This window comes from Hipposideros armiger, unplaced genomic scaffold (genome assembly GCF_001890085.2).
Source record: "Hipposideros armiger isolate ML-2016 unplaced genomic scaffold, ASM189008v1 scaffold_1085, whole genome shotgun sequence".
Lineage (NCBI taxonomy): Eukaryota > Metazoa > Chordata > Mammalia > Chiroptera > Hipposideridae > Hipposideros > Hipposideros armiger.
The window spans coordinates 65,851-92,759 of NW_017732435.1; the positions used below are offsets into that span (position 1 = coordinate 65,851).

At 52.2% G+C, this 26,909-nt stretch overlaps 1 protein-coding gene across 1 annotated transcript in view; it reads left to right on the forward strand.

The window, feature by feature from the left end:
• Window positions 1-26,090, forward strand: part of PGBD5 (piggyBac transposable element derived 5) — a 33,906-nt gene extending 7,816 nt beyond the window's left edge. The window contains exons 3-6 of the mRNA XM_019632151.1: window positions 13,824-14,004; window positions 16,659-16,856; window positions 22,575-22,680; window positions 24,045-26,090. Of these exons, the coding sequence (XP_019487696.1) occupies window positions 13,824-14,004; window positions 16,659-16,856; window positions 22,575-22,680; window positions 24,045-24,240 (681 nt within the window). The 3' untranslated portion in view covers window positions 24,241-26,090. The remainder of the gene's footprint in view (window positions 1-13,823; window positions 14,005-16,658; window positions 16,857-22,574; window positions 22,681-24,044) is intronic.
• Window positions 26,091-26,909: the final 819 nt, after the last annotated feature.

Consider the following 26,909-nt stretch of genomic DNA (forward strand, 5'->3'; position numbering starts at 1 on the left):
AGTGTTCATGCATGGGTTGTTTCCTGTTGACCATAAACTTGGTGAGTTGCTAGAAGTCTCCTCCATTACCCAGCAAAACCACAAACCTCTGTCTCTGTCCAGGCTCTTCCCAATGTGTACAAAATCCATAAAATCCCATCGATAGACTAAAAGGCTTGGATTGGCCCCTCAAAGTTTCCTTTTATTTCTAACATTGTGATTCTAGGAGGTTTTGCAGCAGTATTTTTCAGCGGAGGTTTGTATTCAGAAGGCAGAACTGGGGCTGACAGCTCCCATCCAGATGCAACTTTTGCCAGGGGCAGCCGTGAACATCCCTGCGCCCAGCGCTGAACGCAGAACCATCACCCTTCCGCTGTGGCTGTCCCACATGGCACAGCAGCTTTCCCAGGCTCCCCCCTGCATTTCACCCCTTTGTTACTGGGTCCAGCTGAAGGTACCCATGGCAGGCAGCAAAGCAGGGAAGGGACCCCCCTGCCTGGGAGGTGTCAGGAGACATCGGAAGGAGCAGTGTGGCCAGGCCGCTGTGTTTTTAACACTAAGGCCCTTTTCTTGGCTCTCCGGATCCGAATCCTGGTTTGACAGCCTGATGGGGGACTGGGTGGAGGGGGAGAGGCAGGGCGGAGCAGTGTCACAGCTCCATCTCCTCCGTGCTCTCACATCAGCCTGTCGGGGACGGAGGGTACTTATCCCGCTTTCCAGATGAGGTGGCGTAAGCTCACAGAGGAGGTGCTGGTCAGCACAGATCTGCACCTGATGCTCTTCTGTCCTGTGACCCCAGGCCACCCTGTCCTCCTCGGTCCTGAGTGGCAGCAGCAGTCGCAGCTCTTGCTACTTCTGCTGGGAACTTAGCCAGTTCCTGAAAGTGCCTTGGATCTTAGTGTCCTAAAGTGAGGGGTCAGTTAGTCAGTGAGGACCCTTCACTGCAAGATTCTGTGATTCTCCTCTTTGCAGATGTCACATGTGGGGCTGTACACACATGAACGTTTTCTTCTTTTTATTGTGTCACATCCTTTCTTCTCCTAAATGACTTTTCACCAGAGAAGCCCAGTCGCTAAGCCTCAAAGACACTGTGGCCAGGCTGCTGTCCTGCTCTCCCCTCACTGGTGGCAGAAGCTGCCCAGCCCTGCCTGTCCGAGGTGGGTGTGTGTTTTGCTGTGGCCCATGGGACACATGGAGATGGGAATGGGCGTCTCTGCCCTGACCAGGAGGAAATGTCCCGGCTGGGTCACTGAGTGCTGAGGACCTGGGAGCCCAGAAGCTCACCGCATGCCTCTTGGGGCTGTTGGTTATGCATTGACATAATCGATGGGGGTCTGTCACCAGGGTCCGCAGTGCTGACCCTACAGCGATTCTGGCGTGCACTGAGCTGGCGTCCTGAATGGACAGCAGGTTTGCAGGCGTGTCTCCAGGAGAGACCAGGGTCCTTCTTCGGCTTTGTAGTTTCATTCTGCCGAGACATAAGCTTTCGCCGGCTGGACTGCACCCTTCTGAAGTAGAGCTGCAGCGAGGATTAGCTCTACTTCAGCATTAGATCAAGGGCTGAGGGAGGAAAAGAAATTCCAAGTTGGTGAGCGATTTCTCAAGTGGTTCCAGAGACGGTCAATGCAAAAGCTGGTCAAGACTCCGTGCGGCCAGCTTATGTCATCTGTGCCTGAGATGGGGCGAGCTGACCTCCACGGGCATCTGGATGAGGAGGGAAAGCCAACAGCCAGCCAAAGACAATGCTAATGATGATGGTGTTTAGAAGAACTCCAGTATTTTTATAGGTTTAAGTTTCTTGGATTCACTTGAAGGGGAATCTTAGAATCAGATGAAAGTGGTTAAAAGTGCTTATGTGGTTTCTCCCATGAAGAAAATATAAGAAGGTACAGTCCTCCCCCCCTTATCCATGGGGGACATGTCCCACAACCTCAGTGAATGCCTGAAATCGCTGATAGTACTATATAGACTATGTTTTTTCCTATACATATGCACCTATGGTAAAGTTTAATTTGTAAATTAGGCACAGTTAGAGATTAACAACAATAATAAAGTAGAACAGTTATAACATTATACTGTAAGAATAGTTATGTGAATGTGATCTCTCTGTGTCAGTATATCTTATTGTCCTGTCCGTACAGCGTAGAGATGCTGGACAAAGGGACGACTCGTGTCCCAGATGGGATGGAGTGAGATTGCATCACACTACTGAGAATGGGGTGCAATTTAAAACTTATGAATTGTTTATTTCTGGAATTTTCCATTTAACACTTTTGGATAACTGAAACCACAGAATGCAAAACCATGGATAAGAGGGGAGAACTGTGTTTGGTAGGATGGAAGTAGAAAAAAGAAATTAACACTATCATTCTGAAAGTTAAGGGGTTAAGATCCTTTGTTTCTTAGAGTGCAAGAGACAGCAAGTAAAAAGTTCCCAGGAGGGGGGGCCGGCCGAGTGGCGCGATGGTTAAGAACTCGCTTGGGATGCCAGAGGGCCCCGGTTCGGATCCCACATATGAGGGCCAGTGACGCTGCCCTCTACAGCTAAGATGCTGAACAACAGCTCAACCTGGAGCTGGGCTACTGTGAGTCGCCGGCGACGGCGTAGGCTGCAGCCCCTGTGGCAGTGGGTTGCCATGGGCTACCGTGTGTAGCCAGCAGCCAACGTGAGCGGCCAGCAGCCAACGTGAGCATCCAGCAGCCGCAGTGAGCGGCCGTCCAAAAGCCGGCGACTGATCTGCCTCACCAGGGAGGAGCGCAATGATGGTGCCAACTTGGGCCAGTGGGGCAACATCCTCCACAACTAGATTGAAGAACAAAAAAAAAGAAAAAAACTTTGTCTGTTCCCCTTCCCCCGATTCCCCAGCACTGTTCCCATCCCCCCAATTCCCCAATTTAAAAAAAAAAAAAAGTTCCCAGGAGGGGCCGGCCGAGTGGCGCATTGGTTAAGAGCTGTCTTGGGACGCCAGCTCTGAGCAGCAGAGCCCTGGTTCGGATCCCACATTAGGGACAGTGACGCTGCGCCCTCTACAGCTAAGATGGTGAACAACAGCTCGACCTGGGCTGCACTGAGTCACCAGCGACAGCATAGGCTGCAGTGGAGCTGCAGTGGGCTGCTGTAAAGCTACCATGAGTGGCTGGCAGCTGGCGTGAGCGGCCGGTAGCCGGCGTGAGCTGCCAAGAGCCGCCATGAGCGGCCGTCCAGGGCCTGGAGACTAATCTGCCTCACCTGGGAAGAGCGCAATGATAATACCAACATGGGCCAGTGAAGTGATGTCCTCCACAACTAGACTGAAGAACGAAAGGAGAGCAACTTGTCTGTTCCCCTTCCCTGATCCCCCAACGCTGTTCCCCTGCCCCAATTTCCCAATAAGATCTTTTAAAAAAGTTCCCAGGAGAAAGGGTGAGTCAGACCCTTGTGTAAATGCCGTCCAGCTCTAAAAGGCCCGTCTGTCCTCACATCTCTCCCAGACCGCCTTCCAGCAATCCCTAACACACAGCACTGGCTCAGACAGGTAAGCCTGCCTTGCAGCTGGCATGTAGACTTGTCCTGTAGGACCGCTCACCTTGAAAGTCCTTGGATGCACAATGTCCATCTCGTGTTTTGCTGCACACCAAATGAGTCAATGTGTGAAGACTCCACCACACAGGGCTTAAGGCCTAAGGAACAATCAAATGAGGCCATCACACTCCTCTGTGAGGTAGATTACCACCTGAGAGACCTGGCCTGGGGTCTTCAGTCACCTGCTTAACTGTGACATGAGGAATGACACACATGTGTATTACAGGGGATAAAAGGAAAGGCAGGTGTCTGTCCTCAGGAGTGTATAATTTTTTATTGTGAAATACACATAACATAAAATTTACCATTTAACCATTTTTAAATGTCCAATTCAGTGGCATTAGATACATTCACAATGCTGTCCACCCACCACCATTCTTCATTTCCACAACTTTTTCATCATCCCAGACAGCTGGGGGACATACACTGTCACGTAGAAACAGTGAATCCCCACGAACCCGGGCACCTTCAGACACTGTTGATGCTGTGGAAGCTGACAGGGGGTCACCTGGCGCCTGGCCTGCGTGAACATTTGGGGTTGTCTCCCCGAGCCATTGCACCTGCCCTGGTCAGCTTCACTGTGGTTTCTGTGTGCTGTGCCCCTGGGACTCCCAGCTACAGAGAGAGGAGTGGTTGGGACAGTGGATGAGCTTCATGGCTTGTTCCCATCGCCTCTGTCTGGGTCCCGAGCAGCTCTGTGGGGCACCGGGTGCCTGTGTGAGTGCCTGCTCTGCCTCACTTCCTCCCTGACCCGGCCTTTCTGGCTTTACCCCCTGGCTTAGAGGGTGTGATAGTTAATTTCATGTGTCCATTTGGCTGGGCCACGGTACCTAGATATTTGGTCAGACACTATTTTAGGTGTTTCTGTGAAAGTATTTTTTTAGATGAGATTAACATTTAAACCAATAGACTTTGAGGAAAGCAGATTACCCTCCATGGTGTGGATGGGCCTCATCCAATCAGTTGAAGCCTTAGTAGAAAAAGGCTGAACTCCCCTGAGGAAGACGGAATTCTGCCAGCAGATGGCCTTTGGACTTGAACTGTAACTCTTCCTGGGTCTCCAGCTGCTGGCTGGCCCTGCAGGTTTTGGATTTATGAAGCCTTCATAATCACATGAGCCAGTTCCTCAAAATAAATACCTCCAGATAGATAGATCAATCGATCTCTTTATACCCCCATCCTGGTGGTTCTCCTGCAGAAGAATTTCCTGTAGTCCAGGCTCACACAGTCTGCTGGTGAGAACACACTGGCTTCTCAGGGTCATTGCCGTTGACTAGCCAGGACTCAGCTCCCAGAGGGCCAGGTCGGTGGCTTCTTTGCTTTGCTTTTCTAGAGCCCAGGGGATTTATGTCCTTTTTTTTTTCTTCTTTTTTTTAAGAATTGAAGTCTAAGATAGGTCCCTGTTATCAAGGAGTTTACAAAATAGATAGAAAGGTAAGCTCTCCACCAATGAAAACCAAAGTACAGGTCGTTTTAAACCATACTTTCATGGAGCTAGCGTCATGCTTGGCATTGAAGACCCACAGGTAAATGGAGACCGCACTGCCTCTCTAGTAGGAGAGGTGGGCGTATTAACAACACCCGTCCATGCAGTGTGACAGGTGCAGTCCTGGGCGTGTGTGTGGAACGTTATGGGTTGTAGGAAGGCACCTGCAGGCTGAGAGAGGCCCCTGAAGCGTGGAGAGCAGGATGTATCTGTGAAGAAAATGAACAGGGACTGCAAGGGATTGGAGGGACTGGATGGACCCAGTATCACTCATGCAGGCCAGACATCGAGACTCATCCACTGAGCATCAGACAGCCTTTGAGAAGTATCCTTCCTTTCACATGGGAAGATGGAAGCTCCCAGAGATTAAGTCACTTACCCCAAATCTCAAAGCTGATGGGCGGTGGCAGAAATGGGAGCCCAAGCATGGCTGGCTCTCCACTCTACCACCCCTGCTCCGATGAGCAGAGGAAGATACACAACCACCCAGCTCAAGGCTCTCCCTGCAGACACAGTGTCTACGTGAAAAGTACTGTGTGACTCGCCGTACCGTGTCCCTTTTGGAGAATCGGGTGATCCGTGCTATGATTGTCCCCACACTGGAAAAGCATCAGGGCTAATGGAGGCCCCTTTTTCCTCCGACGTGCCCACAGCCTGCATACACATCTGCGATCACGTGCAGGGTCTTTGGGCTTTTCATCTTTGGGTTTTTACCAGCAGCGGAGTAAGAAGGCTGAGGTCACTTATAAAGTGAGGCTCAGAAAATCCTGAGACTTATTGCTCCTTGGGTACAAGACACTCTATGCTGTAAGAAACCACAGCTGATGCCTTCTTTTGTGGCATGGCCACGGCCACTTCCAGATTAGATGCTCTGTTGCCCTCGAGAGTGCTTGAGCACTTGAAATGTAACTAGTGTGACCGAGGAGTTGAATTTTTCAGTTTACTTAATTTTAGTTGATTTAAATTAAAACGCCCCCCTGTGTCTAGCAGCTACGGTGTGGAGCTAAAGCTTTGCTCTAAAATATCATTTCTACATACACAACATTCGCTCAAAGGCAGTGGCCTTGTGAGGTCCATAGAGTCTTATCCTTACAGAGGAGGAAACCGGGGCTCAGAGCCAGTAAGACACTTGTCCCAAACCACCCAAGCCAGAAGCGCCAGACCCGTGACCATCGAATCCAGCACTTACGTCCCCACTGTCTCCTGTGGGAGACTCAGTTCCTCTCATGGTACGTGAACTTCATTAAAATTTTACAGCTGTCATGAGAGGCTGTTCCCCCAGATGTTCCAGGTGACACAACTCCATGAGCTCGTGCTGCATTGTTTCCATGAGTGAGACAGACACTTGTGCTGTTTGCCCCACCGCTGGGAGTACACCCTTCACCTGCTCCCTGTGCAGCCAGCAAGTGAAAGGTTCAAGCAAAGGAGCACAGTCCCTAATGAGTGACTTCCCCATTCCCGCCCTGCACCAACAGTGCAGAAACCTGGTTCCTGATTCTCTTCTGTTCTGAAAGGGAAGTAGGGACCGTGGTCCAGACCAGGGTAGCTGCACCCATTTTCCCGGAGATGGGCACCAGAGCCCCAACGACATCTTAGTGCATCTTCATGGCATTTGAGCCCATCGCCATTGCAGGTGCCACCAGTGTTCTTTTGACAAGTTGGGGTGGGGCTGGGGAGATGGAGCCAGGCCCCGGCTCTCAAAGTCTTGGGGCGTTTCCAAAGTAGGGCTCAGATAGTCACATGTGCCCCTAAGATGTTACTACCGTGGCCCATATGTATCCCAAGGTTCTTTCTGTTTGGTGTCAGTACAAAACACACATGAGTAATAACATTCTAAGGCAAAGTGTGATGCCACATTTATCCTTCCTTAAATTCCTCAATGTAAATATCTAATAAGTCATAGGAGCAAGAAAACGTTTTTTAAGAAAAGTGAAGATCTTGGCAACTGAAAGATACATTTTTCTAAATGTGCCCTAAAGACACTTGTCGAACAAGCTCGTAGCTCAGAGCATAAAAGTACCTACAGCAAATTCCATGTCCCCAGTGATGGGAGGTGACACTCTGGTGGGACTGCTTAGTGTGTTGATGCTCTTCAGATGTGCATAGGGAGAGACTTTTGGAAAAGCCAACTAGCCATCTGACATTTAAGTGAAGGGTTTCAGCGTTGCTTCTGGGAGTTCACAGAACACACCGGCAGTGTCTGATTATGTGCGGACGTGCACTGGTGTTACCCTTCTCAGACTGCTCATCAGCAGGCTTTCAAATCCGCACACAGCTGTTTGCGTATCTTTAGTAGTTGTAGCAATGGCGTGTAAGTGGGGTAAGATTCCATTGGAGGCTATGATTTTTTTATAGGTTTACAGATTTATTCAGCTAAGGGGTACAAGTTGACATCTTAGACCAGCTGAAGTTACTCAGGAGGCAAAGCAAACGCAGATCCCTGGGGTGCTGGACAGGGTGGCCACAGGCCTGGCAGCAACTGTCAGGCCTGGCTTTTTCTGGGCCAAGCTTTCACTGCCCTCTTAACAGTTCTTTCCAAATCCTGCCCCTTGGATGGCGCGTTTGAGGTTACTATTTTCTTATATTACTGATTTAAATGTAGATCCTAGTTTTATTCACTTTTAAAATACACTCATTATTGTATAGCACTGAGTGCCACAAATTGGGGCCCTTCCTTGGATTCTCCTCACTGCTACTGTTGGCCTCAGCCTTCTTCCAGCACCCCCATGGGGGCAGAAAGACCCTTGCATCCACACGTCTCCTCTCTGTGATGGAGCAGCTGAAGGCCTAGTCGTCTTGAAGAGACTGGCTGGCATATGGGAAAGTGCCAGTGTCCACACGGGCCTGTGGGGACAGACAGCCAAGTGATTCCAGATGGTCCTGGAACAAGATGGCATGTGCCTGGCTTTGGCGGAAATGTGTTATTCTCAGGAGAGCAAGAGGCTGGCCACACACAGACAGTTGCCGCCATCTCTAAGTGTGTGCTTCACACGGTGTGTGTTAACAGTGTGTATTAACAGTGTATATTAACTGTGTATTAACAGTGTGTTAACAGTGAATTAACACAGTGTAGTAACAGTGTGTGTTAACAGCGTGTGTTAACTGTGTATGTTAACACAGTGTGTTAATAGCGTGTGTTAACTGCGTGTGTTAACAGAGTGTGTTAACAGTGTGTGTTAACACTGTTAACTGTGTGTGTTAACAGTGTGTGTTAACAGCATGTGTTAACAGTGTGTTAACAGTGTGTGTTAACTGTATATGTTAACAGTGTGTGTTAACTGTGTGTGTTAACTGCATGTGTTAACATAAGGTGTTAACAGCATGTGTTAAACAGTGTGTGTTAACTGTGTGTGTTAACACAGTGTGTTAACAGTGTGTAACAGTGTGTGTTAACTGTGTGTGTTAACAGTGTGTTAGCAGTATGTGTTAACGTGTGTTAACAGCATGTGTTAACAGTGTATTAACAGTGTGTGTTAACAGTGTGAGTTAACACAGTGTATGTTAACAGTGTGTGTTAACAGTGTGTGTTAACAGCGTGAGTTAACACTGTTAATAGCATGTGTTAACAGCGTGTGTTAACAGCCATGAGCTGGGATCGGGGCTCTCCCAAGTGCTACGAATTCCAAACGCACTCTGCATTTTCTTTCGTATGGCACAGTCTCCCTACAGAAGGATTGTACCCAATTAGTGTCCCCAGCAGTGACGAGAGCCCCCAAACCCTCTACCCTCTTCAATGCTGGGTGTTTGGGTAGGGAAGGTGTTGTCGCTGTTGGTCGACAAACTTTGTACGCGGAAATCAGTATGTCCCAGGGAACGAAGTAGACATAATCATCACTCTTCCTAAAAGGGGGAGCACCCCGTTTATCCGCTACAGTGCGTAAGTTCTTCCAAGCCCTATGAGTGATGTGGGTGGTGGGCAGAATTCTGAGGTGCACATGAGATTCCTGCTCCGGTGTGTGCACACCTTCTCCCATTATCCACTCAGACTCTGAGCTAGGTGTTAGCTGCGAAGGGGCCTTGGTTTTGCAGGCATAATTATAGTCCCAAATCTGTTGATCTTAAAATGAAAATTATCTTGGGTGGGCTTGGCCTAATCAGGAAAGCCTTGATAAGGACCTGGGCTCTTCCTGGCAAAGGGGTTTGAAGGGAGGCGGTCAGCTCGAGGGGGTTCTGCACTGCTGGCTGCGATGATGAAGGGCCGTGTGGCAAAGAGTGCAGATGGCCTATAGGAGCTGAGCAGTCCCCGTCCCAGTGGGTATTGGGGACCTCAGTCCTGCAGCCACAGGGAATAACCTGACTGAGCCTGGAGGAGGATGGTGAGTGGGTGGTTTCAGCCTGGGGCTACCCTGAGCAGAAAAACCGCCCATGCCGTCACTGATCAATGGTATCATTTAAGCCTCTGTGTTTGTGGTAATTTCTTGTGCAGCAAAAAAGCAACAAATACGCAGAGTTTATTTGAGTGTGGATATCTGTACAGAAACACCAGCCATAGACAGAGTGCCCCAAGTTGTGTAAGGCAAGGACAGTTGTGTGTCAGTGCAGAAATAATTTGACACTGGATCTCAAATAGTGTTGTCATTAGAAACAGATTTCTGCTCCAGCTCTGCCTCTATTTACATGAGCTTGACAAAATTGCCAGCATCCCCCGGACAGCCAAATCCAGTCACTATTTTTCTGCCAGGTTGCCGGGCCTTGCTTGTTCCTTCCCCCTTGACACATTTACCTCTTCCCCTCACCCTTTGCTCCCCCCCCCCAGCCCATCCTTCCACCCCACGGTTCTCTGTGAGCCCTCCTCTGTGGCCCACCCCCAAACCCTGGTGATGCAGGAGTCTGGCTCAGCTGATGCCGGGATTTGACCCCTGCACATGGACAGCTCGTCTCTCTACAGCCCCGTCCCTCACCTTGTGTAGTGTGTGCTTCCTTGTGCCTGAGGCTTCTGCTTGGAGGTCTCAGGCGTCATCCTAACACCGTCACCCTGGGCTCGTGCATCTGGCCCCCACCACCCCCGCCTAGACTACGCCTCACTGCCTCTTCCTGCTCCTCCCTCCGAGCCATACTGCGGCCCTCACTGCCCTAACTGCTGGGGCCCACTGTCCACCAGGCAGAGCAGGGGCCGTGACGAGGGCCATCACTTTTAGGGGTTCTGGGCATGTCCTCATTTCTTTCAAAATCAGAAGGAAAGAGACAGACTTTTCCGTTGAAGAAAGCGCTTTAATAAGTAATGGTGATACAGTGGTAAAATATAAGTGAACGTTTTTTATGGTGGAGGAGGCTGGAGGAAGTAGGGGGCCCACGGAAGTCACAGCACAGCCCTGACTCCAGCCTGTTCCGAGAGGAGTGGCACTCATTGCCTTGCCTGTGGCCCGGAGAGTGGGGAGGCTCTTTGGACACGACCTCAGAGATGTCCTCCAGCTCTGGTGACAGGGAAGGGTTGCAGTCGCTGGTGACGTGGAGCCGCCTTGGCCCGTCATGCCCTGGCGGGGGCGATCTGAGTCACAGAGCCCTTCCCTTGCCGTCAGATACCTGCTTCTGTACCTTGACATGTGTCTCGCAATGAGCAAGGGAAGCGGCCATGTAGTCACAGCTGTGTGCACGGCTCGCCGTTCCCCGGTTGGGCACCCCAGTTCTGTTGTGAATGTCACCCCAACAGGGACATAGCATTTCCACGCAGCCCTGTGTGCCCCCTCACCGCTACCCCGAGGATCACCAAGCTTCCAACAGGAGCGGAGAGGGAGGGAGGGGACGCTGGTCTGCGCAGCTGAATCTAGCCTGGAAATCATTTTGAAGGTGCGCCATGCTTTGGGGCCCCAGTGACCCAGGGACCTGGGTGACCCGCCTTACAAAGTATGAACTTCACTGCTGAGATGAGCTTAGAGGCCCTGGCTGCCCAGAGGACCACCTGGTGGCAAGAAACCATCAGGAAGGTGTGATTTGCTCTCGGTTGCCATTAGACCAGGAAAGGGTCGGTGTCCACTGAGTGCAGCCCCGGGGACCCTTTGTGTTGGTGTGGAAACAGGGCAGTTATTCTGCTGAGGCAGGTCACTCCCAGGTGGCACGCTCAGACTGCCTCCAGGCTTTCGTCCTCTCGTGAACCAGGGCTGCAAGTTCATCTGAAGGAGGCATTGTCCTGTGTGCACCTTTGTTGGCACATCTGAAGGTGATGTGTGTGTGGTCTGTACTGTCCTGTGGCGCTGACACACTCCCCCCGCATCTGAAACTCAGACCCAGTTAAACACTAAGGGTTGCGAACGAAATCTCAAAATCTCAGAGTCAGGAGGGACCTCAACAGCTGTCCAGCCCAGCCCACAGTTGGTGTTCAGACCTTCCATGTGGCCACCTGGATTGCCCTGCAGCCTCATGAGGCCACCCGTTCAGTGTTTGGGCAGCTCCGAGTGTCAGGAAGGCTCTGGTGCCGGGCAGGTCTGTTCTCTTACCTCTTGCGCACTCTCGTCCTGGTTCTGCCTTAGAAAGACGTTTATCGTCACTGCAGCCCAGCTCCCCGACAACCGCTGTTGATTCTTCCATGCTCCCCTCCCCAGGTTTAGTGCCACCCTATCTGTTATGGGCTGATTGGGCCCCCATATTCGTGTGTTGAAGTCCTAACCCCAATACCTCATAAAGTAACTGTATTTGGAGATGGGGCCCTTAAAGAGGTGATAACGTAAAATGAAGTCACGAGGGTGGGCCCTGACCAGTAGGACCGGTGTCCTTATAACAAGAGGAGATCAGGACACAGACATGCAGAGGGAAGACCATGTGAAGACGTGGGGAGAAGATGGCCTTCTACACGCCAAGGAGAGAGGCTCAGAAGGAACCAGCCCTGCCAACACCTTGACCTTGGACTTCCAGCTTCCAGGACTGAGAGGATTTTCTGTTGTTGAAATCGCCCTATCTGCGGTCCTTTGTAATGGCCGCCCCAGCAGACTGTACACCAACCCACTACCCTTCTCTGTACGCCTTGTCATGAATTGACCAGCGGAGAATAAGTTGGTCACCACTCTTGCTGTTGACACAGGCCAATGTCCCATTGCTCCTGGCATCTGTGGTATCCAGTATGATAGTCATCCATCTTCAGGGGTTTTGTTTTTGTTTTTTTCCTGAAAATATTCTTGCTAAGTCACATTTTTGCATCCTATACTAGACGCAGCTAAGTTTTTGAACTTGGTCACAGCACTTTACCTTTAACCCTGTGAAACGTTGCCTCACTCAGGCTGCATGTGCCAGTGACTGCCCCCAGCCACGTGGGGGTGGGCCTGAGAGGTTTGGACAGCACACCTCCCATCCCCTGGTGACAATCCTGGGCTTGGATGGAGGATTTCCTTTCGAGTGACGCATAGGACAAAACTAACTGCCCCTCAAGTGGATTTCAGAACACACCGTGCCCAGCGTGGGTATGACGAGAGTTCAGGGAGGACATCTGGGAGAGGAGGCTGTGGGTCAGAGCTGGCCTCGGGTACAGAGACCACAGGAGTGGGGCTTGGCTGAAGGAGAGAAGACGACCTCTAAGAAATGCGTTCCTCGCTCAGCCAGCATCACATGTGGCACGTGTCAGAGACGACTGGCGCCTCTACCTCTATCAGAGAGATTCCTTCTGGAATTGAGGTGGTAAAGGTAGAGAGATCCCGAAATGAAATGTGAGCCCTGCCACGTCCCCCACAAGAATGTTCTGTGTTATGATGCCGCTGCCTGCCCGGCTCCCCGAGGACACCTAGGCTATGCATTTGGGACAGGATTTGCCCTCAGAAGGTGAGCAGCTTTGAGGATTAGACCTGCATCCACTTGCCCCAGGACCATCAGACAATGTTTCGTGAGTGATTGTCTGAGGTCATCTGACCAAGGACAGGCATTGTGGATGGGCCGAGCCCTCCCTGTGACCAGCTCAGGTTTCCTCAGTAGTGCACCACTGGCATTTGCATGGACAGCTCTGCCCTCAGCAGCTCTGTGCCTCAAAGGACAGTCCCAGTTGGGCTCATTGCCCCAAGCGTCAGGTGTGGCACTGAGACAGACACAGGGAGCACTATTAGCCTGTGCACTGCTGCCAGCAAAGGCACCCAGAACATTCCATGGGAAGAAGTGTTGTCCCTAAGAGAACAGCAGTTAATGCCCGTACGATGATTCTTCATGGCTCAGTCGGCCCTAGCAAGGGCCACGCACTTCTTGAATCCACTCCCATTTCTTGCACATTCGTGGGACAGAGGTTAAAAACTGTCTGCTCAGTCCAGCACATCCTCTTTGCTGGTCCTGGGGCCTCTGCTACGCTTTAATCCGGGTCCCACCTCTCCTCTACAATGTGGGGTGACTACTGCCTCATCTGCCTGCGTGGTAGTTACTGTGAAAAACACAGGAAACAATAATACGGACATACTTTGTGAATTAAAAAGCTGTATTCAAATGGAAATAGCACCATCACTTTATCCACCCAGGTGACACAGCCTTTACTTTTATTTATCCTAAACTCAAGTCACTTCTGTGCTTCAGAACTGGGGCGTGTTTGCACTGACCTCAGTGACTAGATTCACTGTTTCTAACTGTTTGTCCTTCTCCTTCTCCACCTTGACGATTCCAAACTGAAGAGGCTTGTGCCAAGCCACCAGCTGCTCAGGCCGCGGGGTGACCTTGGGAGTGACCTGGAGCCTCTGTGGGCTGAGGAGATGGTAGGGGTGGCAGGGGCTGTGGAGCCAGGGACTCAGAGAGGGGGTGGCTTCCCACACGGTCCAGCCCAGTGACAGGAGCCTGTGCTTCCCGGAGCTCTGAGCCGGCCTGACACTCACTGACCCCTGTGTGTTTCTGTTAAAGATTTACGTCCACCTGAAGGAAGGCGGCGGCCCCGACGCACTGGACGCGCTGAAGAACAAACCCCAGCTGCACAGCGCGGTGGCCAGGAGCCTGTGCCGGAACGCGGCCGGCAAGAACTACATCATGTTCACGGGGCCCAGCATCACCAGCCTGACCCTGTTTGAAGAGTTCGAAAAGCAAGGTGGGTCAAGTGGCGAGCCGGTCTGAGCATGGCGTCCTCCTCCTGGGGAGACGCGGCAGGAGAGGTCTGGGGGCTGCAGGCCTTCCCTGAGAGCACAGGTCCCGCCTGCCCCGGCCCACCTGGACCTCGTGGGCACTGCAGTCACAGGCGCACAGTCTGGGGGGCACATCACCAGCAAGCTCTGCCCAGTCATTAGGGTGCATTTCTTAGTGTCCTTTGTTCTAAGGCCATGGCAACTGAAGGGGCCCTAGTGTCTCAGTCCGTTTGGGATGCTGTAACAAAATACCACAGAGAGGGCAGGTTATAAACAACAGAAAGGCATTCCTCACGGTTCTGGAGGCTGGAGGCCCGAGCTCGGAGTGCCAGCGTGGTTGTGTGGGCCTCCTCCTGAGTCACTGACTGTGCCTTCTCCCTGTCCTCACGTGGCGGAGGAAGGGAGCTCTGTGGGGTCTCTTTTATAAGGGCTCCAATGCCATCACAAGGACGCCACCCTCATGACCTCAGCACCTCTCAAGGGCCCCACTGCCTGGTGTCCTGACACTACCTTAGACGTTAGGTTTTCAACAGAGGAACGTAGAGGACACACATTCAGTCTCTAGCACCCGGCATAGCTCCTCTCAAAGCTCCAGGAAGTCGGAACTCAGCCCCATTGTAATGGGGCCCCGTCCAGCTGGAGAACTGTGAACCACGTGGATGAATACGGGCAGTAGCACAACAGGCCTTGGAAAGGTCTTGCCCTACGTGTGGGGATTCCTGTCCAGTCTACTCAGGGGAAGCACAAGGCCCCACTTGGCTGCAGGAACCACTGCAGACCTATTACAGGTCAGACATCTGGCCTTGAAAGGAAACCTTCCCAAATATTGGGGAGCTGACAGCTCTGACCTGCGGGCCTGGCCGCTGCCGTGAGAGCGGCCGCTGGACTGTGCTCCTGCCCCCTGGGTTCCCCAGGTCTGCGAAGTCTGATGCCCAACAGGGCTTGGTATGTAATTGTTGGGAGCACCCCATGTGAGGAGGTCAGACTGCGTGAAGAGGGGCCATGGAAGTCAACTTGGAGAAAATTGGCCCTAATGCACGTTAACCACCGCACTGGAAGGACAGCCCCCGTGTCAGAGCGAGTGGTGAGAGCCAGGCTGCCATCCCCACCGCCCGTTTGTGCGAGTCTGACTGTGGGTGCCACGCGCATGGCGATGAACCTCTGGGGCCCCAGAACGAACCGCCCTGACAGCGTTCCTGTGCCTGACAGGGCCCGCCCCCTGCCTCACCTGGTCCGAGAGTCAGGTGGTGTGGTCAGGGCCAGCTTGCAGCACGTGTGTCAGGTGGGGCCGGCGTGGCACGGAGTGAGGATGCCAAGGGACTGTCACGGGTCACTGGTGCTGCTTCCCCTAGAGCTGGCCTGTGACTGGGAGGAAGGGCATGCTCCCCAGCGCAGGAATTAGGGGGAGGACGGAGGAGAATCTTCTCGCGGGAAGGAAATCATTAGACATGGAATTTGAGTTTTTCCAAGAGCAAACGAAGATTTCATTGCCTATTTTTAGAAGCATCTCAAGCTGTGAGCCCTTCACACTGGGCCTCACGGGCCTCCCATGCGATGACCACACCAAGGGCAGTGGTTCTGCGTGGGCCCCGACAGTAGCGGCTCCCACAGGGACTCGGACCATGTTGGTCTGCGCTGGCTTCCCCGGGGGATTCTGTGTGTGGCCAGGGATCTTACGCTCCCCACGGCGGCTCCACAGGACAGTGGGACCGGACGGATGCTCAGGGAGAAAGGGATTCCTCCTCCACGTGGGATAGGGATGCAGTGACGTGGTGACACGTATGGGATATAGGGTGTTTCAAGTGACTGCCCATTCGGGTGTCAGCCTTCAGTGAGCTGAGATGAGAATCAAGAAAGAGACTGTCCCAGGTCTTCACTCAGAAGTGCCGCTTCCTGTCACCTCTAGCGTCCAGACTGAGGAGTGGTCTGCAGGGTGGAGCTGCCTGTGGCCTCCCAAGCCCAGGGAGGAACTTAGAGTCTTCCTGTTCTGCTGGCCTCTGCTCACCATCCTGCCCTTCAGAACCTTCCGGGGCTGAGTCCAATCCCTCGTCCCCAGGAAGCTGCTCACCCACATGCTGTGCTTTACGCTTGCAGGCAGGACATGGCTTAGTGCACCCTGTTTGGTGACTCTTTCCTCTGCTGCGTTGAAATCAGCTCCGGCAGGTGGAGGCTGGTCTCCAACGGCTGCTCTAGGTGCTGTGCAGACAGGACAGGGCTGGGCCAGTGCTGGTCAGGGCTTGGTGAGAGTGTTGGGTGACTTAAATGTGCTTGGGTTCGGATGTCGGACAGACCTGTGCTGGGAGCCTGGGGGCCTCTTGTAGCTGCAGCCCCTCACCTGTAATGTGGCTGTGATCATGGCAGTACAGAAGTTTCTAGAAGCAGATGACTTGACAGGCCCTCCTGTTCAGTTAGCGCTTAATTACTTCCCTGCTTATGTCATAGCTGCATGTGTCATAAATAATCTTAAGCACACTTGTCCCCAGACTCCAGCAGCCTCCTCTGAAGGGGCCTCTAGCAGGCCTGTCTCCCCAGTGCTGGCCCCAGGACCTGCAGCATCATGGGCCAGGGGAGCCGTGGCATCTGTGATGTGTGTGTACTTTTGTGTCCCTTTCCCTGCCAGGGATTTTCTGCTGCGGCCTGCTCAGCCCCAGGAAGAGTGACTGCACGGGTCTGCCGCTGTCCATGCTGACCAACCCAGCCATGCCGCCAGCCCGGGGCCAGCACCGGATCCGGACCAAGGGGAACATGTCTCTGATCTGCTGGTACAACAAAGGCCACTTCCGCTTCTTGACCAATGCCTACTCGCCCGTGCAGCAAGGTGGGGGCACCACCGGCCACGGGGTGGGGGCACCACCAGCCACAGGGCGGCGGCAGAGGGACTTGGGTGAGCTGAAGCAGGGTACATGGGGGCCTGAGTTTGAGGTCCTCAGCTGGCCGTGCAGCCCTAGTGTCTGCCTCACCGTCACTGCTCAGCGGCTGGGCCAGGTGGTATATGCTGCTGGGTCTGACCCGCAGCAGGCGCGTCCTGGGCCACAGGCTGCAGCTTCCCACCACTTGTCAGCCATCAACAGAAACAATAGTGGGGTGTGCAGGTGACGTAGGCACCTCTTGTAGGTCCCCCAGGTTGTATGTGGGGTCCATAATTGGCTATATTTGAATGGCCTTTACATGACCACTTTATCATCTAGGATTCTATAAAAATTTATTCTGATGGGAGGGAAAAAAGCAACTGTTCTTTTCAGTGTCACCTGAGGTGAGTCTCGCTCTGGGTTTTCTGGGTGTTTCATTCATTTCCTCATTCATTTGCCTTAGGGTTTAAAGTCCAGTGATAACAAAGGGATTTATTTAGCAAGGAGTCTATATCTAACCACAGCATTATTTAACTGCGGAAAAGGAAATTGAAGTGACAAAGGGACACTTTACAAAAATATTTACAGTTTTATACTATATTTAAAAAGTCTCTTGTGTTCCTTTTATTAAGGCATATTTCCTCTTCACTTTTGAAGGAACACTGTCAAAGAGCTCAGGGGTGTGTGCGTGCGTGCGTGCGTGCGTGTGTGTGTGTGTGCGTGTGTGTATGTGTGCGTGTGTGCGCACGCGCGCATGTGTGTGTGTATGTGTGCATGTGTGTGCGCGCGCATGTGTGTGTGTGCATGTGTGTGTATGTGTGTGTGCGCGTGTGTGTGTGTGCGTGCGCATGTGTGTGTGTGTGTGCGCGCGCATGTGTGTATGTGTGTGTGTGCGCGCATGTGTGTCTGTGTGTGTGTGTGTGTGCGTGCATGTGTTTAATGTCTGTTGTTCATTTATTCCCATCCCTTAACCCCACATACACACACCGAAGTAACATTTCGTTTCAGGGGAGAGTACAATGAGGGGACTCAGGCTCATGGGTGTCTTTATCCCACGCAGGTTTCGAGGGTGTGGAAGCCACCACTCAAAAGTGCTGTCAAGGGCACTTAGAGAATGTTTGGAATTGACCTCACAAGCCAAAGGCGAGAGTCTGACTAGGGCTTCTGCTCCAGTAGTTGGGGCCTTGGTGTGGGCCATGGGCATTTACAGGGGTCGTGTGTGAGAGTGGGGTGAGGAGCTGTTCCCACCAAGTTATTTGAGGTGATAGCCTCTGAAAAGCTGTCCCAAAGCTGGACATTGCACTTGTCTGAGCTGGGTGAGATGGGGTAATCCAGAGAAGAATGCATCTGGAGGCTAGAAAGAAGCATGCAATAGGACTTCAGATGACAAATTTTAAAACCCCAATCTCAAGGGTTGGGACCCTTAAACCAAGGGAACGAGTGAGGAGGACACTGATGGGGGAAGGAGAGAAAGTCGGTAGAGTTGATTTTAAATGGGCTGCAAGTTGGCATTTGTGTTTAATTCAGTTATAGTGTCCATTTCTAAAGGATCTATTTATGAATCATAAAGTCCCAATTCTAGAGTGCACCCTCAGCATCACCGCAGACTGACCCCCACCTCCGTGCCCTGGAAAGCACTCCCCAGGTGGAGGGTGGGCAGGCCACCCTGGTGCAGTGTGGGGAGAGCCATGAAGGTAAGCTCAGAGCCTGGTCCCCCACAAGGGATGGACGGAGAAAGGGAGACAGGGAGACATGCAGTGGGGTTGGGGCTGGGCCAGCTGCCTCTCCCACTGGAAACCCCTTCCCAGTCACAGCTCAGAGTCTTGTTCTTGGTGAAGGGTACTTCAAAAACAAGATGTCTAAAACCACCTGGTTTCCCATCCTTTCAGATGTTCGCATTTCTATATCTCTCCCCCTTGGTTATTAATTTTTTCACAGCATGCATAGTGATATAGTGAATATCTTCGTATTTAAATGTTGGGTACATCTTTGGTCATTTCCTTAAGTAAATCCACAAGTGCAATGCTGGGCCAAAGGGTGTGAATGTGGTGAAGGCTGATGATGTGTCACCGAAAGGCCGCACGGAGCTGCCACTGCAGTGGGCTGTAGGGGTCCGGCATCCGCCTGCTTTACCCACACTGTTGGGGTTTTTTTTTTTTCTGAATTTGTCAACCTGGTGGGTGAAAATGCTACAAAATTTTAAATATAAATTGCCATGACTATGGTGAGGTGGAACATCTCTTCACATGTTTATTGACTAATTTTGAATGATTTCTTCACATCCGTTTAGATTTTGTTTTGAGGTATTTGTCTTATTGACCTGAAAGCAAATTTTATGCCCATAGCAACTGCTTTTCTGCATTTGTCTTCCTTTTGCTTTTGTTTATGGTTAGCGTTTTTCACATAAAAACGTCTTTCATTTTGCATAGGCACCTCCCTCTGTTGGTCACGCTCTTTGCTGTCATGCTTTCAAAGTCCCTGCTCTGTCCCAAGGCAGGGACTAGTGTGTGTCTATGTAACGGGTCCAAGTAGACACTGTCTGCTTGTTTTATAGGAGATGCCTTTACGGTAACCCACTTTGAATTCTTTTTGGTGGGTGGCATCAGCTGGACCTTCACCAAAGGATTTGGTTATGTGGCAAGTGTTGGGTGACCAAATAGCTCTCCTCAGTGCCTCAACCGTTTATGCCATACATTTACCTTTCCCTACTTATTTTATTTTATTTTTTATTTTTATTTTTTTTTTTAAGTTGAGCCATCCTGCTACCTGTTGGCAGCTCAGCGGCTGCTCAGCTCGAGCTGGACTCGAACCGCTGTTGCTCAGAGCTCAAACTCTTGAGCGAGCTCTTAACCAACTGAGCCACTCGGCCGGCCCTTCCCTACTTATTTTACCTGTCATCCAGATGATAAAGTCTCTTGTATTCTGAAGACTGCCTCCCAGCTTGATACTCTCCTCTGCTGGGATCGCATACACTCTTCTAAAAGTTGAGTAGAATGTCCAATTTTAGAAGATACCTAACTAGTTATGAACATTTTTGGAATTGGTTTGTTATTCTTTACTCCAGATTCTAAGGAAAAATGAACCTCCTTTCAGAGGGTAAGCACATGCACAGGCTTTTAAAAAATTACCTGAAGTAATAGATCAAGGGACATCCCCACCGAGAGCCAGATGTTTTTGCTTTTCTTCTGAAATCCACCTTGAGTCTGTCATCTCCCTACCAGCCTGTGCCCACTCAGGGCTCAGACTCCATGAGACAGATGCCAATCCACAATGTCTGCAGAGGATGCTGAGTCAGGTCTTGATGCATTCATTCAGACTCAGAAAATGGTGGGAGGAATGTCAGCCAAGCCACAAAAAGCCGAGGGAGATGGCGGACAGAGCTGCTGGAGTGTTGCTGTGCCATGCAGCTATGCACAGGACACAGAGGCAGCCACTCGGGTAGAGTGTGCCCAGAGGTGCACACACAGCTGGGAATGGGCAGGTCCCAGGGAGCCTGTGGGCTTCACGCTTATCATAAAGCACAGACCATGACAACAGCACAGACCAGGAATGTCAGATAACCTCTTGTCAACGTTTCCCATGTTTAAAGCGTTTCAGTCCTTAGAAAAGGTGATCATAGGACAGCAAACTTACCCTTTCCAGGTGGACTAGTATCTCAAAATGCAGATTATCACCAGGAAGGAGGGGACTGTGGTTTATGACCTGGGGGAACCGCTCAAGAAGATGAATACAGACCTGGGTTTTGAAGCCCCTCTACTGAGATTTCAAGCTGAAATCCTGGTGTTAAGTTCAAAGGTGAGGAAGGATGGGAGGGAAGCAAAGAGTTAAAGCCAGGCTCCAGTGGCGGGTGACACCCTTGGCTGTGCTGAAGCCGAGAGGCCAAAGCTGCAGAGGGTGGGGGCTCCAGGGGCTCGGCCAACACTAAGGTCTGAGATCTGTCCTTCAAGAGGGAGCCTGGCTCGCCGGGGAGCCCTGGTGACTCACAGCCAGCTGTCCTCTACTTCTAGGAAAAGAACAGAGGGGGTTTTGTTTCTTTATAGAGAAGGTCTGACCTGCTCACACCCACAGGGACTCCACGGGGCCCTAAAGGGGATACTTTAGACCCAGAGGCAGCTGTAATTGTCAGTCAGCCACACTAAAACAGAGCTGGAGATGGGAAACCTGCCAAGACCGGAGCGTCGAGAATGAAACTGGGATGTTTTCCCTCCAGATCTTGAAGTGGGGTGGCTGAAATAAGGGACCCAGAACAGGTGCGCTCAGGAAGGGTATTGGAGTGAGACAGTCCTTCATGGAGGCTGCAGGACGTGCCCACCCTTGGAGACTGGCTCACCTGACGATAGAACATCTCTGAACAGAGAGGGGATCTGTAAGCAAGTCCAGTCCAAAACCCTCTGGCCTGGGCCCCTCGGACCCTCAGAGGGCTTCAGGGAACGCATTGCCTGTCCCCCTCCCCCAGCCTGTGCGACCACATCTGTAGGGGCACCGGCATCTCACTTCCTCACAAACTCTCATCCAGATGATAGTGTGTAGCATTTCTGTAGTGTGAAAAACCAATATTTGGTGTGGGGGGGGTGCAGGGGAGAAACCAAAAGAAAAAGAAAGATCACAGCCTGGCAAACTGTGGCTCACGAGCCACATGCGGCTCTTTGGGTACGTTCTGTCTCAAAAGTTTGCCGACCCCTGGAAGAGCCAATCCTGTCCCTCACAACAGTTTAAAAATTATTCGAGAGCCATAAATATGTTTTTACATAGTCACCATTATGTGAATAATATCCTTTGAAATTTTTATAAGTGAAACTATGATAGTTTTATTTTCATTTTCAATTTTACTTCAGAGCCACATGTACACACCCAAAGAGCCGGAGCCGCAGTTTGCCGACCCCTGATGGCTCTTCTGTCTCAAAAGTTTGCCGACCCCTGGTCTAGACAGATGGATCACGCAGCTCTGGTCTTCCTCGTGCCCCTCAGTGAGAGGGGAGGGGGCGCCCCAGATAAAGCCCCTGTGCTACAGGGGACATGCCATTTTTACTTCAACTCTGTCCATTTCAGTAGTGCCAAAATTTCACAATTCTTTAAACTGATCCCTTACACACACACACACTCTGTTCTCACACATGCTGTCGGGAATGGCTGGGCTGAGGAAACGGTCTGAAAATCCCAAGCGCACTTCCACACATGCAGCAGCCTAGAAGAAAGTGGCCTGCAGGGCTGGGTGGAGGGAGTGGAGGGGTGCAGAGGGCTCTCTGATGCCCTCTTGCTTCTCACGCCCTGTCAGTGGGACTCTGAAATCCTGCCTGGAACTGGGCTTGGGCGGAGCCCCTGGGATTCATCCCTTTCTGTTTAGTGGAGGGAAAGGCATTGAAGCTTGCGAGCAAGGAGTAACCAGAGCTTCGGGAGGGGCTCTGTGCAGAGGGGGCTTCCCATCCCTTAGTCCACAGGGACCTCCAGAATACTTGGGGGGTGAGGGGGTGGACCCTGGGGCATGTCCTTCTGAGCCTCAAATCACACCTCCTGCTTTAACCCAGGCAGGAGGCCAGGCCCAGTGTTCCCTGGCCTGCTCTCCCCGCCCCCACCCCACCCTGTTCTCTATTGTGCATCAGGACGCCCAGGCAGGGTGGAGACAGGCACATGTGTGGTCGGCGTTGGCAGGGTGCTGTAGGGGGACTGACCCTCTGTCTTCTCCTCAGGAGTGATCATCAAGAGGAAAGGCGTAGAGATCCCCTGCCCCTTGGCCGTGGAGGCGTTTGCTGCGCACCTGAGCTACATCTGCAGATACGACGACAAGTACAGCAAGTAAGTGACCAGCGGAGTCCTGTCCACCAGGCTCCTGCATCACAGAAGGGAGACGTTGGTGGGTGGTCAGTAGTTTCCCAAGTTTCAGAACTGAAAGATGACCTTGTGAGATAAATCCAGAGGCCTCCTCCTGTCCTCCTGACCTCCCAGGCTCCTCCCAGGCAGCCCCGCCCCCTCTCCACCTCGCTGCCCCTTCACAACAGTGGGCCTGGACCCTGCACCCACTGTGTCCCACTAGCTCAGACCGCCCTCCTTCCCACACCCACAGGGAGCCCTCTGTGGCGTTGCTACACTGGGCCCTCTGCCTGCCAGTACTTGTTACTTGATTGTTTCAGGTACAGCCCCTGCACCGGGTGTAGTCTCGTCTTAAGTGTGCACACAGTATAGGGGTGTGCACAGTGCATGTGCAAACACACACCCACTGTGCCGTCTCCTGCCGGGCGCCGTCTTATCAATAACAGGAACTAAGAGATGGTCGCTGTCAGACCTCAGTATGCCACTAAGATACTAGGATTGGGCCTTTCACCCAGAGCAGGGTGCGACCATCCCCAAAGGTGACTGGGTGTTTCCTCAGCCCTCTTGGAAGGCGGTCCACCTCCCCTGGGCTTTTCCACATGGAGAGGGAAAAGCCAGGCCCTGACCCTCCCTGGAAAACCCAGCATAGGTGTGAAAGGGAGCCACTCCTTAGGGGGGCACTGGACCAGCCTTTACTGAATATCTACTGTGTATTATGCACCACACTGGGCTTCAAGCAGTTATTACAAAGAAACCTGTATCATTGAGGAGCCACCTGCTAGGCGCCTACTCTGTGGGTGTCTTGGTGGCCTTGAGGCCCTGACTTCGCACTTGGCACTCGGTGCGGAGACAGATGTGTAGACAGAGGACCCATCTCTGGAGTCCTCCATTGGGCTGGCCCAGGAAGAGCACCGTCCTCAGGCTTGGGCAGAGGGGGCCGAGAAGGCGTGCATACTGGGCGAAGGGAGCGTTTGCAGAGGCTGCAGCTGAGGGCGAATGTGACCTTTGGGAGGTGCACAGAACACAGCCGTGGACAAGGCCACAGAAGGCCTGGCTCCTGGCTTCAGTGTCTCCTCCTCCGCCCGCCCCATCCTGTGATGGGAATTGTTTTACTTCAGGAAAGTTCATTGTGACAAAGCCTCAGCAAGAGCTGACCAGCACCCCCTAGCCTGGTTCCTGCCACCCTCATGGCACCCCCAACCTGGTTTCTGCCCCCCCATGGCACCCCCAGCCTGGTTCATGCCCCCCACGGCACCCCCAGCCTGGTTCCTGCCCCCAGCCCCTGCTGACCACAATGAGGCCACCAGGAGCTAGCTGGGTCAGCCCTTCTCATCTCTCTGTCCTCACAGGTACTTCATTTCTCATAAACCAAACAAGACCTGGCAACAGGTGTTCTGGTTCTCCGTCAGCATTGCTGTCAACAACGCCTACATCCTGTACAAGATGTCAGACGCCTACCATGTGAGGAGGTACAGCCGGGCACAGTTTGGCGAGAGACTGGTGAGGGAGCTGCTGGGCCTGGAGGACGCCTCCCCCACCCACTGATGCCAGGCCGGGGCCCAGGCTTAGGTAAGGAGCAGGTGCCGGGAGGGAGAGGAGGGAGAAGCCGCCATCCTGACCTGCCCAGCCAGAGCCCCGGAGACCCTGCTGTGGCCGCAGCCTGGGAGGGACACTCGAGGCCTCTGCAGGGACCAGATGGACCTGGTCCGAGGAGGGCTGCTGTCCCGGTTTCTATTCAAAGAAGAGCACGTCCCCCTGTGGGAAGGACCACCCACCTCGTGGTGACACTCTGCAAGGACAGGGTGCCACACCCAGACTACATGCCACCAGTGCTGCTGTCAGTCCTGTTCGGGTCAGCAGGGTGCTCCGTCCTCACTGCCCCCGTGGAGCGAGCAGGAGAGCTCAGCTCAGCACCAGGACCTGGCAAGGCTGCCGCCACCGAAGGTGCCAGGGATAGGACGAGCCGTAGCATGTTCTGCTAGAAATGCCTGCTTTGTGAAGACGTAAGGACATTTGTGGCATGGTTCACTTTCGTGCCGTGTCTGCAGGTGACCAGAAGCCAGTAAAGATTGGCTCTGTACCATTATGATTGTGTAGGAGACCAGAGCGTTTTCCAGAATTTGCCTCGTGCAAGCAGCTTAGAACAGGTCCCAGGGAAGAAGCAACATGATTGGGTGCCATTAAGCGCAGTGCTGAGTGGGGAAGTGGTTGCCCGTTCTGACCAATGAACGAGGCATTCCTGCCCACAGCATCTGTTTGGCTGGCAGGCAGGGAAGAAAGGGGGATTGCCAGAGGAGTTGCAGTGAAGTATGATGCTATTTTTTATTTTTAAATATATCTTCAGGTTATTTTCTTACTGTTGCTTAAGATCTTCTGTTAAAGGAAAACGTGTCCCTTCCCTTCTGCCCCGGCCCTCCTGCTCACCCCAGTTGTGGCTCCTTGCATGATCACGGTTCCGTGTTCTGTGCCTGTGCCTGTGCCAGGGCCAGAAAGGGCAGCTCGCTTCCAGAACAAATGTGGTTGCACTCCATCAAGGACCTTATGCTTTGTCACACACGTTATCATTGACAGAATTACTTGTTTTGAGAAATACGTAGTGTTGCTGAAACAAGCAGCAAATTGTGTCTATGGATGACCACTTGCTATGCGTCTTCCCCTCGTGTGCAGTAAGGGAGCTGGCCGTACCCTCTGGATGGTGTGGCTGGCACTGCAGACCCCACATGGGAGGGGCCCCTGGCTTGGTTGTCTGATTTCCTGTGGGCGGGGCCTGCTCACAGCAGGGCGGAGAGGATCGCATGACAAGCAGCTGGCATCAAGGGCTCCTCTTATCTCCCAAAACACCAGGAGCCATCTGAACCAAGGTCACGTGTCTCCACGGGAGCCCTTAGCCAGAGCGGTCCACTAGTCTGGCTGGTCACACAGACAAGAAACAAGTAATTTCTGGAGTTCCACGATCCCCTTCCACCCTAGTTTATGTAGCCCCCTTATTTTTTACAAGTGCAAACTATTCTACTCAGGCTTCGGGACTTTCTTCCGTGTTCACACTCAGTTAATTAAGTGTTGCTGGCAGCATGCTCGCGAACCCCGTGCCACCCGTTGTCCTCGCCTCCTGACGGCTGCCCTCGTCCTCGTCCTTGGTTTTCACTCAGTGCCACGGGCTGCAGGCCAGATTTTAAATTGTGTTCCCAACACCTTTGCTGTGTCCTTTAATTGGATTGAAAGCACTTTTACCACATGGAGAAATATATTTTTAATTTGTGATGCTTTTCTACAAGGTCCACTATTTCTGAGTTCAATGTGTTTCCAACACTTAGGGAGACTCTAATGAAAGCTGATGAATTTTCTTTTCTGTCCAAATAAGTAAAAGAAAAAATAAAAGTCTATTTAGATGTTGATTCTTTGTTCACATGTGAATTTGTTAAAAGTCAGGGATAAAAATACGGCTACTCTTTTAAAACTTGATTTCTTGTTATATGATCACAGGTATTTGGTCTTAACTGTTCTTAGTGTCATGAGCCCCTGAGCAGTTAAAGAACTTCAGTTACGTTTTGACTAATGGGAATATGTGTCGATGGCCAAGTTCTGAGCACAGTTGTGCTTGGGTGCCTGCCTTCCAACCCGGTGATTCGTCCCCATTTCTTCTAATCTGGGTTGTGTGTCATTCCGAATCACTGTGGAGGGGGCTGGTGTGACGGAAGTGGGTGACTTCACATTACCAAGTCATTTGAGTGTGATTACGCCATTTTTGTGCTCTGTTTTTTAAAACAGTAGCCACCTTTTTCCAGAATGACGGTTGAAAAGGATAGCAGTTCCGCTGGGTTTCTAGTGGAGATTGTAGTGGACACTCCAGCCTGATGAGTCAGGGAAGGAGGACAAAGTGACAGGTAGCACTAATCAGGAGACTCTGCCAGGACCTGGGCCTGGACCTTGCCTTACAGATGTCCTCGGGACCCCAGCCACCACATCCAGCAGTTGGGGAGTCTAAGCTGGGGCATCTACGAGGGAGGAAGGTAGGCTAACACCATCGTCAGTGAGCGACAGACGTGAGGAGTCCCCAGTCTCATTCCTTGTGTCTAGTCTGTTTAATGGCAAGGCCGTTTGCCCACAGGCCCTGGAGGCTGTGTGAGAACAACTCAATGACACGCTGATGGCGGGGGAGAAAGGCGACTTGGTGCTGTCAGCCCAGTGGCACTGTCCTGCGGGTAACGGTTTAA